General features: G+C 40.9%; 1 protein-coding gene across 2 annotated transcripts in view; it reads right to left on the bottom strand.

The window, feature by feature from the left end:
• Kbtbd12 (kelch repeat and BTB (POZ) domain containing 12) overlaps positions 1–19,059 on the bottom strand; it is an 82,613-nt gene that overhangs the window by 57,916 nt on the left and 5,638 nt on the right. The window contains exons 2-4 of one of the 2 annotated variants that reach the window (XM_030255648.1): positions 15,373–15,964; positions 10,900–11,170; positions 8,297–8,447 (exon numbers count right to left, since the gene is read on the bottom strand). In XM_030255648.1, the coding sequence (XP_030111508.1) occupies positions 8,297–8,447; positions 10,900–11,061 (313 nt within the window). In that variant the 5' untranslated portion in view covers positions 11,062–11,170; positions 15,373–15,964. Of the gene's footprint in view, positions 1–8,296; positions 8,448–10,899; positions 11,171–14,788; positions 15,965–19,059 lie in introns of both variants that reach the window. The other variant, NM_001278671.2, reaches the window with a different exon arrangement.

Here is a 19,059-nt window from a genome sequence, read left to right on the forward strand (position 1 = left end):
AGAATGAGCAACTGTGATGGGATCTGGACAGCTCAGCTCCTGCTGGTCTCCTCTGCTGTTTGACTGATGAAAACATCTAAACGGGACTGTAAAAAAAGTCCTGCACTCCTAGGAAAAAGCGATGGTCCTTAGACATGATAAGTCGGCCCCAGAACTAGTTTTTGGTAAGGTTACTCAATTAGCAACAGTTTCCTTTGGTAAACATGCCTCTGGGGCCTCAGAGAGAGGCAGGCAGTCTACTTCACTGAAGGGCAGTTCGTTGACTCACACTACTGAGTCTCCTCCAGGCCTGGCCTGAGACACTGCCATGTCAGTAAGAAACATAAGCCACAGTTGTAGGTGATAGCAACCCACTCCCTGTTTGGTAACCAATGTTAACCCCAAATTAGCCCTTTGTTCACAGAACATCGATAGTTTGCCTTGTACAATAAGCTAATTATTTTTATTTTTTATAATTATTATTTGATAAACTAATTATTCATGCACAAGATTAATATTAAAAGAATGGAAAGTTAAGACCATTCAATACTGGTTCAAAATCACTTCAATATTGCACACAAATCCTTTAACAAAGTTCAACATGATTTAAAAACAAAACTGTCAACAAAATCTACAGAAAGAAATGTCCTTAACATAGGGAAAGCTGTGTGAAAATCCTGAGGCCAGTGCTATACTCAGCGAGGAGGAGCTTCTCCTAGGAGAACTGGCCTGAGGCGTGGCTGCAGTTCTTCCTATTTCTAAGCAGCAGGACACGGGAAACACTAGTAAGAGAAACAGACAAGGGGGTGGAGAGATGCCCAGTGGCCAAGAACCTGCACTGTTCTTCCTAGCACCCACATCCAGCAGGTCACAATCAAATGGAACTCGAGTTCCAGGAGATCTAATGTCCTGATGCACACTTTTGGTCTTTGAGGGCAACTGCACCCATGCATACAAACCTACAGGCATGCACACACACACACACACACACACACACACACCTACAGGCATGCATGCACACACACACACACACACACAACACACTTAAAAATAAATGTTTTTTAGAGAGAGAAAACAGATGAGAAATGGCATAAGTTATTCACTAAGAAATGACACCATTCTATGTGTAAAAAACTTCCGAGTCTATAAAAAATTTTAGAATTAATAAGCTGAGTAAAGTTTTAGGAAATAAAATTCATGCAGAAAAATCAATTGTGTTTCTTTGTGCTAAGGACATCTTATCTGAAAAAACAAAATCCAATATGTAGTAGCATCAAAAAGGATAAAATAGTAACTGTAACCATGAGATCTACAAAATGGAGATGAAAGACATGAAGGAAGACACAAATAAATGGGAAATATTCCTTTTCCATGCGTTGAGAGGATTAATATGTGTTCATCACATGGAGTGACATAAAAGTTCAATGCAATCCTCATCAAAATCCCAACACTGTTCACATAAGTAGAAAAGGCAATCTAAAATTCATATGGAACTATAAAAGGTCTTGAATTGCCAAATTATCTTGATAAATAAGGAACCTGGCACACAGTTTCCTGATTTTAGATTGCATTACAAAGCTATAATGACCAAAACAAAGTGGTTCTGGTACAAAAATACACACATAGCCCAACAGAACAGAACAGAGAGCCCAGAAATAAACCTGAGCATATGGTCAAATGTTTTCTGACAAGGTGCTGGGAATACACGGTGGAGATAGGAGAGATTCTTCAACAAATGCTGCTTGGAAAACTGTATATTTACATGTAAGAAACGGGAGCCCCTTCTTGCATCATACACAAAAATCAACTTAAATGGATTAAAGACTAAAACATAAGACCTGAAACAATGAAAGTCACAGAAGAGAACACGGGAAAGACTGCTTTACATTGGTCTTGAAAATAATTATTTAAAGACAATGCCCAAACCTGAGGTACTAACAGAAGACCAAAACAGACTGCATCAAAACAGAAAGCTTCTGTATGGCAAAAGAAACAACCAACAAAATAAAATAAGGGCCAATATTCAAAATATAAGGGACTTATATAACCTAATAATAAAAATCCAAACAACCTGATCAAAATTAGCAAAGGACTCAAATAAACCTTCCCCCCACCAAAGAAGACATACGGTATCCAACATGAGGAAAGGCACGCACTATGTCAAAACCACAGTGAGGTCACTTCACACCCATTAGGGACCTTGCTGTCCAAGACTAAAAGGCAAGTGTTGGCAAGGATGTGGAGGAGCTGCGACTTTGAACATGGTTTGTAGGAATGACAGTTGGTACAGTCTATGGAAGACAGTATTGAGATTTCTAGAAATTGAAAAAAAAAGTACACTGAATCCCTCTTCTGGGAAATTCCTCTTCTGTGGGGGAAGAAAAGCACTTCAAAAAGATGTGTGCTCTTGCATTGCAGCACTTCCCACAATAGCTAAGATATAGAGACAGCCTAAGTGTCTGCTAATGGATGACAGGCTAGAAATGAAGGAATATTTAAGTTTAGGAAGGAGAACTCTGTGCTGGGGAGATGACTCAGAGGGCAGAATACGTGCTGTACAAATCCAAGGACCTACAGTCAAATCCCCAGAATAGACATACAAAATGGGTAAAGTGGCAGGCCTTCTGGGAAGTTTGGGGTGAGGGTAGAGGCGGGCAGATCCCCAGAAGCCTGCAGGCTAGGTAGCCCAGTGAAGGCAGCACAAAACCACAGACACAGCCTCACAACAAGGGGCAGGGTGAGGACCAACACCCAGAGCTGTCCTCTGACTTCCATGCACAAGGCATGTTCTCTTTCCTCCACCCCACACCCATCACACACACACACACACACACACACACACACACACACACACACACACACACACACACACCATATGCACAGATACACACCATATGCACACATACACAGAGAAAAATGAAAAGGAAATCCTGGCATCTGTACCAACATGGGTAAGGCTGGCAGATCTTACACTAAATGAAACAAGAAACAGACACATTCTCCAGGGCTTTTCATATGTTGAATCAGAAAACCCGCATGATGTTATGGCTACCAGAGCCGGAGAGGTAGGGAAATAGAGAGACTGGCCAAAGATACTCACACCAGAGCTCCTCAGCATCTTTCTAGTCACTGCATGTATTTACTGAAAATTTTACATTATTCCCTTCATAGCTTTCTTTTCTTTGAGGTTTACAAAATATATATTTTTTGGTCTTATTGTTTGAGACTGTCTTATACTGTAGCCCATGCTGGCTTCAACAGAATTTGTAGCAATCCTCCTGCCCCAGTTTTCCAAGTTTGAGGATTACAGGTGGGAGACACACCAGAACATGTGCCTAATGTTTCATAGTCTACTGTAAACCAGTGCTTCACAGGTCCCCCATGCGTCCTTGTACACTAGATAAACCTGTCTCATTCTTCTTATCTACCTACACCGAAAACTGTAAAATATGACAATTTTTACTTTCAGTCCAAAAATATGTTTTTGAGAACTCCAAAGCAGGACAGTGCACTTGTCCAGACATTTGCCATTCTGCTAAGCTAGGCTCATTCCATCCTCTTGCCTGGGTTTGTACTTGGCACCCTTCCCTTCTGTCTGAACCACTTCCCTCAACAGACACATTCTTATCCAGTGTCTTGGCTTCCCTTTGTCTTTGAGTACATTTATTTACACCCACTCGTGATGGAGGCTTTTGGGGGATGCTGAATTCTAGGTTGATGGTTCATCTCTGTTAGCATTTTAGCTGTGCTTGCCTGCCTCCTAGCTCCTGTGGTTTCTGAGCACACACCTCTATTCATCCAGACTGTGTTCCCCCGGTACACAATTCAAGCATTTTTGCCTGCTTGCTCTTCTCCCACTTTGGTTTTCTATGGCTAGTTGGCAATGTGACATGGGTGTGGGCTTTATGGATTTATTCCACTTAGGGTTGGTTGTTCAGCTTCTTGAGGCTGTGAGTTTATAACTTTAAACATATTTGGAGCTCTTAAGACATTATTAAGTAATTTTGAGGGCTGGAGAGATGGCTCAGCAGTGAAGAGCACTGGCTGCTCTTTCAGAGGACCTGGGTTCAATTCCCAGCACCCACATGGCAGCTCACAACTGTCTGCATCTCCAGTTCCAGGGCTTTTGACATTCTGACACAGACATGCATGCAGGAAAAACAACAATGACAAAAAATAAAAACAAATTTCATATTAAATAATTTTGAGGGGGCCACACTGTTGGTATTTGGGGGCCCAGAGACATAACTCAGAGGCCCTTTATAACGATTTTGCAGCTCCCCTGGTTTTAACGCCTTTCTGTGCCACCCAGACTCCACAGCTCCTACAATACATGCTTGCATTTCTTGACTCTTGCCCCTGTCACCTGCCCTCAGCTTTTGCATCCATCCATCCCTTGAGCTTCATGATTTGAGCAACAATATTTTCTGTTTAAAAATTTCTACTTTGTTTTTCTTTACATCTTCTACTTCTTTGCAGAGGTTTTTCTATTTTAGTATTTATTTCAAGAATGTTCACTATCTATAAACACATATATAATATGCATATGTATATTTTAGCATTTTAGAGGAACAGTTTTAAGGCCTTTGAAAGATGATTCATGCGTTTATGCCTTTTCTGTCATTATTGTTGCTTTTTCCAAGTGGTTCAAGATTTTCCAGGTTTTTTATTTTTGACTGCTGAATAAGAACTGTGTCCTGGGTATTCTGATCACAATGCTCTGGGGCTTATTTAAACCCTAGTGATAACAATGGTCCTCTGTCCTCTGCTCTCTCCCCCTCCCTCCCTCTCACCTGTCTTCTCTCCCTTCCCCTTCTTCTTTGCCCCCTCATCAACATTTGAACCGGTCAGGCGCAGGACGGAAGATTCCATCTGCTTTCTGTGCACTGTTGGTCTAGGGTCTGCTTAGAGTCCCAGCATGTGCAGTGCCCTCTGATGGCTTCTCTCAGAGTTCTGTCTGCACAATATGGTCTTCTGGGTTCAGCTGTGGTGAGGCAGGTTAGGGAACACAGGAGGGAAACTGAGTGCTTCAGCAGCTACAGTGCTCCTTCCCAGTGCACTTGCCTCTCAAGCGTCTTTTGCATACATTTCGGCCATGTTTTGCAGTGCTTTTTAATGGGAAGATAGGGTTACTGTGCTTGCTCCATTTACCTCAGCTGGAAACTGGGTATTTTTGTTGTTGACTAAAAGTAGATTTTGTCTATCATCAATACAGCTAAGTTATTATCATCTAAAATTTGCCTGGAATATACTTTCCAGTAAAGCCCTGCAACACCACAGTCTAATGATGTAATCTCTTCCCACTAGGACTCATCTTCTAATACGTCTATGATTTTATAACAGTCTACATGGTGATGCGTAGGCCTTCAACACATGAGATATAGGGGACAGTGCAGATCCTCATATCTGTCTGTAACATCAAGAGGCTCGTGAAAGGCTGTTACAGCATCTGAACACTTGCAATGCAGGTATCCTGAATACATCTTATTTCACAATGATAAACTATTTATTAGACCAGAGTCAGTGAGAAGCCAAGATTTTAGTTCCCCCCACTATGAGGCTAAAGCTTTCCTCACATTAACATACTGCTGCCTCTCTGGTAAGGAGGTACCACTGACTGCTTTTTGGGAGATACTCTGTAGTCTATACAGGAGGTGTATTAAATCCAGGAGAGAGTGATGAGAGACCTTATAAGGTTCATAGTAATTTGCAGGGATCTCCAAGCACAGTGGGTGTATGTAGCTACCTTAATACAGACAGTCAAAAACCAACGGTGAGGTTTTATTTCTGTCAGTCATTCAGACCAACAATGTTAGGGTTCTGTATAATATTTGCCCCAATTCCAATTACAGCTAAGACCACAGAAATGAAACAGCTTGGGTTTCACATCACTACAAAGCTTATATATGAGCTTAAATTAAGCACAAATGTTGGGCAGGGTGACTCTTTGGGGGTAAATTTTATAGGTGGCAAGACTTACTGGGACGGTTATGGATCCAGTTCCTGGTCCTGGGTATGTAGAAGTGAGATCTAAGTTACTAAGCTACTCCCCACTTCTGGCTTCTCCTGGCCTTTGCTCTGTTCTTTCTAGCCTCATTGCACCAGTCTTCCTAAACATCCTTTAATCGGCTTGCTTCCGTGTGGTTTCTCAATGCTCACTATGTTAAGTCTTCATGGCCTCCATAATGTGGTTTCCAGTTGATAGGGTTTGAACTGACATGTCTCCAAAGGCTCACAGTTGGTCTCCAGCCTGTGGTGCTATTTTGAAGGTGGTGGACCCAGGGTCTGCCTGGCTGTACTGGCTGGTTTTGTGTGTCAATTTGACACAAGCTGGAGTTACCACAGAGAAAGGAGCCTCCCTTGAGGCAATGCCTCCATGAGATCCAGCTGTAAGGCATTTTCCCAATTAGTGATCAAGGGGGAAGGGCCCATTGTGGGTGGTGCCATCCCTGGGCTGGTAGTCTTGGTTCTATAAGAGAGCAAGCTGAGCAAGCCAAGGGAAGCAAGCCAGTAAGTAACACCCCTCAATGGCCTCTGCATCAGCTCCTGCTTCCTGACCTGCTTGAGTTCCAGTCCTGACTTTCTTTGGTGATGAACAGCAATGTGGAAACATAAGCTGAATAAACCCTTTCCTCCCCAACTTGCTTCTTGGTCATGATGTTTGTGCTGGAATAGAAACCCTGACTAAGACACTGGCTAAAGTAGGTTACTTGGAGTGAGACTTAGAAAGTCATATCTACCACGGGTTTCTGTCATTTTTTGCTTCCTGGTCCATGCCATGTGAACTTCCACCACAGACCACCATCACGTGCCTTCTATAGTGGACTGAAATCCCTCTGAAACAATGAGCCTCAGTAAACCACGAGTCACAGTAAACTTTCCCTCTTTTCCATTGCTTCTGTCAGGTGTTTAGTCACAGCGATGAGGAGAGCCAGGGAACAGCGCGCCTGCACTGCCGGCTCATCTCTATGCACATCATTCACTCCACATCTCTTATCCTCTCTTCTGGCCACCCTTGTCTTACCCCAAACTGCCACTCTCCCTACCTGCTCATTCCTGCTCCTTGACCCTGCCCCCTTCCTGAAGCATAGCTTATGCCCTTCCTCCGCTGACATGAATGCTCTTTACATTTACCTGTTGCTCACCCAGTGGACACTCTGCATGCCATGGAGAGAGGGCTTCCGAGATTGCTTCTAGGTGCCCTTTCCCACAGTCATCCAAAAGAATTATCATTTCATTACGCATCCAGCCTAGATGAGGTTCCTTGTAAGGGAGAGCTCTCATTCTGGTTATAACATAAAGGGATATTTATCTAGAGGAAAAATTTAATTATAATTGTGAGCCTCTTAACTGAGATAATCATAAATTATGTTTCATAATTATTCTTAAATAAAACAATTTTAATATTTGGGTATATGAATTGCTTTGTCCCATGCTGTGAAAACAGCCCAAGATAACAGCCTGCATTTCCTGTGTTTTCTTTTTTAAAATCGTCTCCGTTAGAGGCCTGGTTTGCTTTTACTCAAGAGTTTATCTCCTTGCTGTCATTTCTTTGTCTCCTTTCACCTCCTGATTTTCCAGCCAGTCACTCAGCACATGGAAGGATGGAGAGGACCCAAACACAGTAGCCGTCCAATCAGCCTCATACTGCAGTGTTCCCTACTCTGGGAAGGAGGGTAGGGTGTATGATACGGTGATAGAAGGAGAGGTGAGAAAGAAGATTCACGCTCTGAAGACTAAGATGAGATGAAGTAGGAAGATGAAGGGAAGGGGACCTACAGGAGATTTCTTACCATCCATAGAAATTTCTAGGGAACTGTAGTCTTTCACAAGCCCCTGCGTGTTAGTACAGACTACACATATTCAAGAGTAGAAGGGGAAATGAATCCATGGAAACATTACTTGGTAGTATGTCTTTAGAAATTTGAAGGTTGGGCAAAATGAAAACTGCAAAATCTGGGGCAGTCTACCCTGCCATGGCGTTCTCTTTAACAACACAACCACGGTAGGCTGCAAACCCACATCTCACCAACTGAAAATGGACAAAGCCTTCTCTACTTCATGAGCCTGTGCTCTATAGGACGGCTCACTGCTGCTTCTGCATTTCAAGGCCCTTGAAGATGCCATAAAAATAGTTTTGCCCTCTACGAATTAATCTTATTTGACGTTTGCTCCAGAAAACAAGAAATGCCTCTTCACCACTTCTGCATATATATTTAAACTAAGATACAAGAGGAAGGGATCCTTTTGCTTTTGCAGGAACACGCTGTTGGGGTAATAAAAGTGGCTATATTCTGAGCAATCTGCTGTTTCTTACCCAGAACATAGATCTCACTGTTGACGACGGCTGCACTGAATCGGTACTTAGAGTACCGCATGGGTGCCCGCTCTCTCCATTGATCTTGGCTGGGGTCATACTGCAACAGTTTGTTGCTTAATCGATCAGGCTCTTCGTCAGGAAGATCCATCTGTATGAAATATGACAGCAAATGTAGCAGCAGACCACTTAGAGGCTTTTGTGAGCATGCGGATATAATTAATCAAAGCAGAGGCAGAGGCGATGAATGGAGGCTAACGGTCTCCTTCAGACTCACAAACGTGCCGAGCCCTGAGACTTGGGGTTGTAAGTACTCTGTCAATATCAGAGGGATTCATATGTGCAGGGGGCTCACATGCTGATTTATAGCAATCAGTGATTTTCACATTGAGACAGCAAAAACGAAGCAATTGTAAAATCTTTATAAAAAAGCAAAGCGTGTTCTCTTGAGCAGTGTATAAAGTAAATCCTATCCTTAGCAAACTTCACAGTGTGAATTTTAACAGTATTCATGAAGAATTAATTTTAATAATCCATAATGCATTTTCTTTATATTTTTACCCTATAAAAGTTTCTAACCTATAAAGTTTCAAAATACTTTTGCTATTTTAGTAATTAGAGGATTTTAGACCCTAATTATGAGCTATATGTAAATATCCTGATTTCAATTTTTAAGATAATAGGATTAGCATAAATTACTTGAGGTTGTATTTACATATTTACTAACTTTATATATTTATTTAATGATTAATTAGTAAAAACTGAATAATTTTATTCTTATAGAGATACAGAGTTTATGGCTTTTACCCACAAACTTTTAGATAATATAATGTTATTTTTATATAGATCTGGAACTTTAAAACAACTTCAAGCTAAGGATTGAGGTGTCTCTTGTTTAGGTTCAAGTTTACAACAAAGACGCAATTGCCACCCTTAGGAAACTTGCGTGCGCTTCACTTTATCAGCACCTTTAAGGACAACAGGAGTGAGGACCCTGGGTACTGGACACTGGGCAATAGCCTGCTTTCGTGTGCTGTGTCTGAGGCCCAGTGAGACTGACTCAGAGACTACAAAGTAACAACCACCTTCTTTGCTGCTTTAACTTTCCTTCTAATGCAGGTATTTAATCTCCACTCTAGCAAGGCAAAGCTTCCGAGTTGTTTTGAGGCATGTAAATTCACTGTGAAGGTGGATAGTTTTGGAAAATGTACCTACCTCCAGGTAATGGCAATACTTGCTGTGATGAAACCTGTACTATGTCTGACCTACAGCACAGGTAGAAATGTATAAAGCATATATAAGTACAAGATTTTCAAGCTTATGAGGGGAATGCAAAGCATAAGTTTTATAATGAGGCAAATTTTATAGAATAAGAGAAACTACAGGCAAAAATAAATTTATATTACAGAGACATCCAAAGAGCAAGCGAGAGTTATCTGTACCGGGATAAATTGGAAGGCAAGAATAAAGGACACCACTGTAAATGCCAAAGATCCAAGAGGACCCCAAAAGGACACAAGGACACTGTGGCCCCACTGCTGACCTCCGCTTTGACTTGCCATCACTTTGCTGGGCTTCACTGTCAACAGTATTCTCTTGATATTGCTTATGCCCAGCAAGAACAGTTAACGTTTAGTCACAACACACTTTCTTGGAAGTGATTGTGCCATTACGGAATCAATATTCTGTGTGTGTGTGTGTGTGTGTACGTGTGTACGTGTGTACTTACTCATGGTCATTGTGGGTGTCCATGTACATGTGCATATGCAAACCAGATGTTAAGCCCAAGTGTTCCTCAGAAGGGTCTGTCTTATGTTTTTAAGGCAAGATGGATCGCCAAATCTGGAGCTTGCCAATTTGACAGAACTGGCTAGCCAGCATGTGCCAGGGATGCTCCTGTCTCTGGCTCCTCAGTGCTGGGATTACAGGCTTTTACATAGGTGCCAGGAATCAAACTCAGGTCCTCATGCTTGTACAACAGCAGCTTCCCAACTGAAACATTTCCTCAGCCCCTGCAGCAAGAATCATAAATGTCAAAATGGCTAGACTGGCCACTGGTCACTCAGTGGTCAGAGGGAAGGACTGGCAGCCACTGGTCACACAGTGGTCAGAGGGAAGGACTGGCAGCCACTGGTCACACAGTGGTCAGAGGGAAGGACTGGCAGCCACTGGTCACACAGTGGTCAGAGGGAAGGACTGGCAGCCACTGGTCACACAGTGGTCAGAGGGAAGGACTGGCAGCCACTGGTCACACAGTGGTCAGACAGAAGGACTGGAATGAGGATCCAGCTGCTCCATTTACTTAGATGCTGCTGTAACTACTCCTTGACATGAGGATCTTTACCAATTAGCCAGTAGGAGAAGGATTATGAAGTCCACAGAATAGCACGAATACTAAATGCACCCATTCTAGAAGCAACACATTTTTTTAAAAAAAGATCAATTTTCTAAAACTGCTTTGACATATTCAAGAATTAAGTTTATAGTGTATGGGGTTAAAAGCATGTTGTCAAAATGTCAGCCATCATCTTTACTACTCAATGACTGCTACATTTTTCAGCAAAGCCAGCCACACCAGGTAGATATGCAAGGAATTTCTTAACCTGAGGGGTCCAGCCTCCGATGACATACAGTTTATTGTTCACTGTTACCACAGCATGACAAGCCAGCTGCAGTGGAAGGGGAGATACTCGTTTCCAGTTGTCTTGATCTACTGAGTACTTATCAACACAGTTTGTTATGAGGTACTGGTTTTTAATTTTCATCTGTCCTCCTATGACATAGAGGTCATTATGGATGCTGCCCAGAGCATAGAGCTCTCGAAATTCAGCTGTGCATAACTTTTCCCAAAACTGGTTTCCTCTATCATGATACCTGCAAGGAGAGAGAGAGAGGGAGAGAGAGATCCAGGATTAGAGTTACCATGGCAACAACTTACCCAAGAAACACATTTTTTTTTCCAACAGAAAACAATGTGACCCAGCTCTTCTAACTGGAAGAGAAAAGATGGTAATATATATTTGCTATCTTTTTCCTCTAAGGATCAATGAGCAAAACATAATGTGCTGAAACATATTCTTCATCTCCTTGGAAAACAGACATGTAGAAAAAGTACACCTTACTCAGACTAGTCTTTAACATTTCCTAATTCTGGGAAAGGAAATCAGGAATAGAAAAATCTTTCAGAAAATCAGTTTTTTAACTTTAACATAAAAGAATAAAGACATAAAAATACAAAATATCCTGAATAGTTGGATAATTTACTTTAGTAAAATATGGAAGAAATCGGGGTTTTAAGGCAGAGAATTTAAAGTATATCGATTTAGAATTTCTAACTGTAACTTCTACATAGGTAGATTAAACAAAACAAACAAACAAACAAACAACAACAACAAACAAGGCCTCTCTGTGTAGCCCTGGCTATTGACCATAATGGCCTTGGCTGGAGACCAGGCTGGCCTTGGCCTCTCATACATTGGGGTTAAAGGTATGCATCACCTTGCCTGGTTGTTATTTAAGTTGTAGTTTTGGTTTAAAAATGGGTCAAGAGCATTGTGTAAAAACCCACCTACAGATGTCTATTGGGCATCTAATGTCTATTTTCATCTACTAGATATGATTATTTGGGTAATTTCCTTCATGAATAGTTATATCTGTTTAGAAGGGATCTCAGATGTGGATCCTTAGATAGGTGTCATGTCAGTGCCTTCTGGAACCCAACACAGTAACTGATTACTAGGTATAGTATAAAGCCCCTGAGTGTACTAGTTTATGGCTATCTTTTGACTTTCTTCATGATACTTTTTTTTTTTTAAATAAATAAAGTCTCACTATGTAGCTCAAGCTGCCCTAGGACTTTCTATCCTCCTGCTACAACCTTTCAGATGGATGGTTATAGATATGTACCATCATGCTTGGTTTATAAGTGTACTTTTCCAATTGCAATTTGAGACATTCGGTAGGAGAAAGACAGAAACACTGGGATAGTGGGATAAAATATCTGAAATTAAATGTCTCAGAAAAATATAGAAAAGTTTATGTGAAACATAAAAACAAAATCCAGAAACAGGGAAAATAAAGACAAAACAAAAAACCAAAAACAAACAGACAAAACAAAACAGGTGTTCTGCTTGGAAACAAGACCAAGCCTGCAGCACTTATGTGTGCTTTGTACAAAGTACAGTTTTTAAGGAACATTCGACAGTTAGTCATCTAAACAGAGTTTCTCCCACTTGTTCTGGGCCAACTCTCACATTCTCCAGAGAACATTCTGCTTCAGGCTTGACAGGGAAGTTGAAAGGCATATTCCTTTCATAGAGACATGTGTGGCTTGTCACTGCTGAAGGAAGATTTATCAAACTTTCCAGCGGCTGTCTTCTATGCAATTCTAGAAAGGAAGCCAGAGATCCTGGAATTGCAAAGAGTATTTTCACTCATTTTTAGTTGTATGGATTTCTAAAGATGAGGATGATCATATGTCTATATGCTGGGCTGGTGTCTCTTAAGAAGAACTAAGTGAGAGAAAATATAAATAGAACCAAATATGGGTTTGGGCTTTCTAAGGCATAGTTTAAGAATACATAACAGTATGAAATTGGTACACACTCACTTATTTCATAAGCCAAAGTGGGAAGATGAAGAAAGAAAATGGAAAGGAATGGCCTACAAAACTATTTGTCCATTTTCTACTTTAAGTCAAGAAGAATACACTTGCATGGACATACCATGCAACCTAGGCACTCTGAAGAACATCTGTACAAAGATCAAAGTGATAAGGAATAATATTAAAATAATAAAGTATTATTACAAAATAATATTGCAAGGATCCACCATAGGACAATTAATTTCCCTCATTTATCACAAAATTGCCACCAAAGTGACTTGCAGTGAAGCTAGGAGATTAAAAGTCTTGTGAGACAAGGATCTTAGGGAGACAGAACTCTCTCAGGGCTTTCCAGAGTCCAATGTAGTAGACAACTATGAGGAAGTATGTCTCACTTAAGCCCAAAGCAATGCTTTGGATAATCTGGCTATACTTGCCTTTCTGACAATTTCACATCAACGTTAAAGGTGGAAGAAACTAGTAACTTCACCAATGTGAAGGAGCTATTGGTGACAGGACCCTGGCTGAATCTAAGATAGTTTAAAAAGGAAATGAGGGAGTGTGCAGTTAGACATTGCTGCAAGAAAGGGAAGAGGGCTTTAGAATGAAGATGAAAGATGTTTATAAGCCTCAGAACAGAATAAAACATGTGACAGCATTGATACTTATTAACAACAGTCTGGTGAGAGATGAGTAGCCTGTATAAGGAGGAAAAGAGCTATCTGAGGAGCTCAAGGCTCTTTAATTAAGGTCCCAAGATAGAAAGGGCACTAGCACAAATCCTGTGCCACACCAGGAAACAGAACTGCAAGAATCCTGTCAGGAAAATCAGAGCTGCTCCTCCTGAATGGTCTTCATATCCACTTTGCAGTCTACGGATAATTCTGAGGAAGGATGCTCCTTTAGTCTGTGACATGCTTGATCACCATGGGTGTGGGGTCAGGCCATTTACCCAGGACTCTGCAACCCATCCCAACCATAGGAGATGACACATATTCCTTAAGCCATGACTGTGCAAGAGAGACAGAAAAGGCTCAGAACAGATGTGTAGTGCTAATAAATGATGAAGCAACGGTAGATTTCTAAGTCCCTTCTTTGCCCCATTTTTTTTCCATCACAAAGAATTGTATTCTGATTGAAAAATCCAAATAAACCCAGACAAGAGGGATCTGACAAGGGAAGGATCCTGCAGAAGGTATTCTATGTGTATATTTCATACTCATGTAGTTAGCTTTAAACAGTAAGCACTCAGAAATATTTACAATTAGATCATAAAGTAAATGTGTTTTCACAGTTACGATACAGACAATAAACTATGTCTGAGCAGGTGTTCTTGTTCCTTTTACTATATTTGAGGCATTCTTCAAAAGCTCTATAATGCTGAAGGTTTAGGGAAGATTCACAAATTGAGGACACAGAATGAAACTTCTGGGGGTGGGACTCAGTGATAGAGCACTTGCTCAGTATGGCCAAGGCCATGAGTCTGATCCCTAGCACCGCCTAAATGCAGCCAAACAAAAACAATAACAACACAAAACAATTAAGAGAAAATAATTTTAAAATATGACTGACTTATAAATATTATATGCTATATTGATATTGTACATATATAATATGATGTCCTATATATTATTACTTCTATGACTTCAATTAAATTTTTACTATATATTACTTAAGATGTGATCCCTCATAGTACTTCTTCAACTGCTAATGTCAAAACAAGATTTAAAACAAATATAGACTGCTGAGTAGGCAGAGGCAGGTGGGTTTCTGTGAGTTCAGACCACCCCAGTCTACACAGAGAGTATTCGGACAGCCATGGCTGCATAATGAGACCCTATCTTAACAAAACAAAACAAAAAATACCAAACCTGCTATGAGATACACACCTATAGATTTCAATATTCTTGCTCTTTTGCCTAGAGAGCCTAGTGGCAGTTGCTTCTCCAGCCACAATTACAGTATTGTTTTCCATGACTACCCCAGTGCACACAGTTCCCAAACCCTCCCCATACTTGGGTGATGAGATAAAATAGGTCTTGTGTGACACAGGGTCATAACAAAAACTGGCATCCCCATAGCTCCTGTGCCTTGATCTGATTCCAGAAGAATTGTTCCCAATGCAAAGCAGAAGGCTGGTGGTCTCCATGCCATAGCGAAGGTTGGAGGGGTGCTGCTGGGGTGTCTTGATGGCTTTGAACGCATTCTGGATTATATCAATGCAACTGCCATCACAAAGGAGCATCGTGTTCCTTCTGAGGGCCTGTCTTAGAAAGGAAGCGTTTATAAGTTCCAGTCTGACTTGCTTCAAAAGCTCAACGAGATGCTCTGTGCGCAAAGCTTGGTTATGGTTTACCCATCTCAGAACCAAATCCAGAATGCTCTCTTCTCTGGATATATTCAGATCATCAGACTTAATAAGTGCCAGAAGCTGGTGAGCTTCGATGTCAAGTATTTCTCCATGAAGGCTTACCTCGGCGAAGTGCTGGTATAAATACTTCTTCGACTGATCCGATAAATCTTCTGCTCCGATTTGTTTTGCAAAGTAATAAATTCCTATGCAGTTGGAGGCATCCATGTGGTCCATCATATAGTTTTGGCACACACTAAAGACTTCTTCCATCTGCATAAAATAGGCAGCCATGGCTACGGTCTGAACGTTGGCGTTATTGATCTCCAGGACAGCACTGTACATGTAGTTTAATATCACTGACACACTTTCTGCTGTGATGTCATAGAGTATGACCTCTCTCTGAGTGCACTCGAGTAGTCCACAGGTGAACATAGCCTTGAAATAAGGACTAAAGGCAGCGAGCACCAGTCTGTGGCAAGGGAATTTCTCCTCTTCTGCTATGAGCACTACATCAATCATTTCTTCTAACTCTTTCATATTCTTAATTTTATCTAGTAAGTTCAAGCTATGCTGGTGTTTCCCCTTAGTCTTGCACTCCATGGTATACTCCTTGAAATTGGTAAGTAAGGTTTCTTTGAGCGTAGCTTGATTCCTGAGGAGCTATTTGCATTTCTGATTACTCACAAATCAATGGAGATGCCACGAAGCATTCCTGCGGGTAAGAAAAGAAGCAGGTTTTGTCTAAGAAAAAAAAAATTCCCCGTACTTAACATAAAGCATTAGTGCTAAGAAGTATTTACAAATAAATATTATACATTCAGAACAGAGCAATTTAGGACAACTACTTTGTATCAAAGAAGACTTTGATATGTAAATCATCAATTATTAACTGCTGCTGCAATAGTTTCTAATTGTCAGTGGTTCCCACTACCTTGCCCCTTAGGACTGGAGAGTCTCAGAGTGAAGGAAGAAAGAAGTAAAAAGATAAACACATTTTGCAATTCCATTTCTAGTTCTCAGAAGGGCCACCCCGTAGGTTGAGGATTCAGGGGTATCAGTTAATATCATTTCTAAAGAGATGCAGTGTTGCATGCAGGCTATACTCAAGTTCTCTACAACATGTAACTATATGTATAATGACTAATCCATACGACTATGCTTAGGGTTACATAGACCCTGGAAGTGAGACGACTGAAACAAAGTCCATGCTGATTAAACTTTGACATCGGAAAGATTATCCAGATTGGTAGGTAATGAAAATTTCATTTCTTCTGAGCTTTAAAGCACAAGCCAATATCTGCTGATCTGAGAATTCATGATATTTAAAACTTAAACCTAAATGTGTGCTTCTTCCTTGCCCAGCTTTTCTTTGTTCCCCATTTCACAGTGGCACAGTCTGAATTGCTTCTTGCCTTTAAAAGCCCAAGTCTAATTAAAAGTCTCTAAGCTGGTGGTGTCACCTTCGCCTTCCCCAGGCGATGCAAACACGAGGTTTCAAGGAAGTTAATTAGCTGCTTTGATTTAAAGAAAGACATTCCCAGAGCCAGGAGCTCCTGTGAGGAGAGGGTCCTAGTGTCTATATCCTTTTCTAGTTCTCACTTGGCTACAGAGCCACAGGCAGTGAGATGGTGACTGCGGCAGAGTGACTATATAAGAAAGAAAGGCGGCAGTTATAAGAACAGGATGCATTTTTCAGTGAGAAATGGTAGCGAGTCCCCAAATTTCTATAGCCCTGAAAAGAATTAGACATTTCATGATATATCTTTTTTTTTTCCTTTTTGAGGGTTGAAGTAAATTTCACTTCAAGAGGTAGTGATATACACATGGCAGGGATGTCTAATTGCACAGTGACAAATAAAGACCCAATAAGCACTTGGGCTGAGCATATGCCATAACAGCCATCAGAGCTAAGGAGCGAAATGGCCACAAAGCCCTACCAGCTGGACACTGTGGCACTGCCTCTTCAGTGTTGCTTCCATAACACTTAAAAGTTTCCTTGGAGATGGCTTTCTGGTTAAAAGCAAACCTCTGATTTATTTATTTTATTTATCTGTGAGTATCCAGTTATGGGCAATTATGAGATTGTTGTGAGTCTGAACTCTCTTATGCCCACTATGACTTGTCAAAATCACATTATAAAGGTGTCTTGACACATAATCACATCAGCTATTACTTGGAGTAAAAAACAAACAAACAAACAAAAAACCCTATGGTTTATGTTTGTTTGTTTTTGTTTGTTTTGGTTCAGATCTGAGAATTGTGCCCAGGGTATCACAGGTGCTGTTTACCATGGATTGACACCCTTAGCCCAGAACATAAGAATTCTTTTAAGGAAGTAATGTTTTTGGAAAGGTCTAGTATTTTATTTGTAGTGACATGTAAGAATCCCTTGAAGGATACCAGCATTCATGATGTCAGAAGGCCAAGTGCACCTTCCAGAAGGGATGCCCTTGATCTAATACAGCACAGGCAGGTTGGCCAGTTCCTAGATGTGGATCTTGATAATGTTAGAGCTCAGATGCTTGAGACCCAAAGCTTATGATTATAACCCTTGGATCTCACATATACAAGAATGGAGCCAAATTCTACCTGATGGGCTGTTTGGTACTACATTTGGCTATTGTAATTAAAAAACAAACAAACAGGCATCACTACTTTCAAGAAGTTCAAGTTAAATAACTAATGGATCTATGTTTGCTCATAAACATGATATAAGTGGTATTTAAATTTTTAAAATTTATTGTTTTTATTTTATGTATATAGATATTTTGTCTGCATGTATAATTGTGCACTGTGTCTGCCTCTGCGGTACCTACAGAATTCAGGCAAAAGTTGTCTAATCCCCTGGAACTGGAGTTGCATACAGTTAGTTGTAAGCCACGTGTAGATGTTAGAAATAGAACCTGGATCCTTTGGAAGAGCAGCCAGTCCTCTTAGCTGCTGAGGCATCTCTCCAGGTAATACCTTACAGATTTTATGTTGGATGATGCTGTGCTTCCTTTAGTATCTAACTTATCTTAACCTTGGTGTGCCTGGGGAAAGCCGACCCGATATCCCTTATTAGTGTTACTGGTTCAAGGGCAGGTGCAACACCCAAGGGTGTCTATAGCAATGACATTCAGGTCTTGGCTTCATGGCTGGGATGTCCATGTTAGACACTGCTGCAGCCATGCCCCTGAGACAGCAGCAAGACAAAATAAATTCAGGGAAGGAGGCAGAGTGTCCAGAGCAGTAGGTTTGAAAATGGGTTTATAGTTTTGAGACAGTTAAAGCTAATTTGAATTGGGAATGCTATTATTTGTAATCTAGTATCCTTACTTGTATAAATGACATTTGAAGAAATGTTGAGAAAAGTTGCTTAGGGTAGCTGTAATTATGTACAGCATTGGGTTGAAGTTCTATATTTTCAGATACCGTACTGTCAAGTAGCATCATCAGAATCTTGGATCCTTACTCCTCCTTCATAGAAAGCACCAGTCACAAGCTTGGCACAGTAACAGACACCTTTAATCCAAGCACTGCAGAGACAGAGGCAGGAGGATTTCTAAAAGCTCAGTACAGCTTGATCTACGTTGAGTTTCAGAATAGCCAGGACTACATGGTGAGATCTTGTCTATTGGCTTCTCATAAAAATGGCAAAGGCATTGTCATGGGAAGAGACTGAATTGTGGACCCAGTTCTATCTGACCCCAAAGTCTGTATCCTTCTTCCTTCTAGTGCAAGGGCTGGAAAAGTAAGGCTAGATGGTAGATATGCCAAGCAGGCCATCTGGGCTCTGTCACAACCATTCAACTTTGCTCTTATGGC

The sequence above is a fragment of the Mus musculus genome, chromosome 6, assembly GCF_000001635.26.
Source record: "Mus musculus strain C57BL/6J chromosome 6, GRCm38.p6 C57BL/6J".
In the NCBI taxonomy this organism is placed as follows: domain Eukaryota; kingdom Metazoa; phylum Chordata; class Mammalia; order Rodentia; family Muridae; genus Mus; species Mus musculus.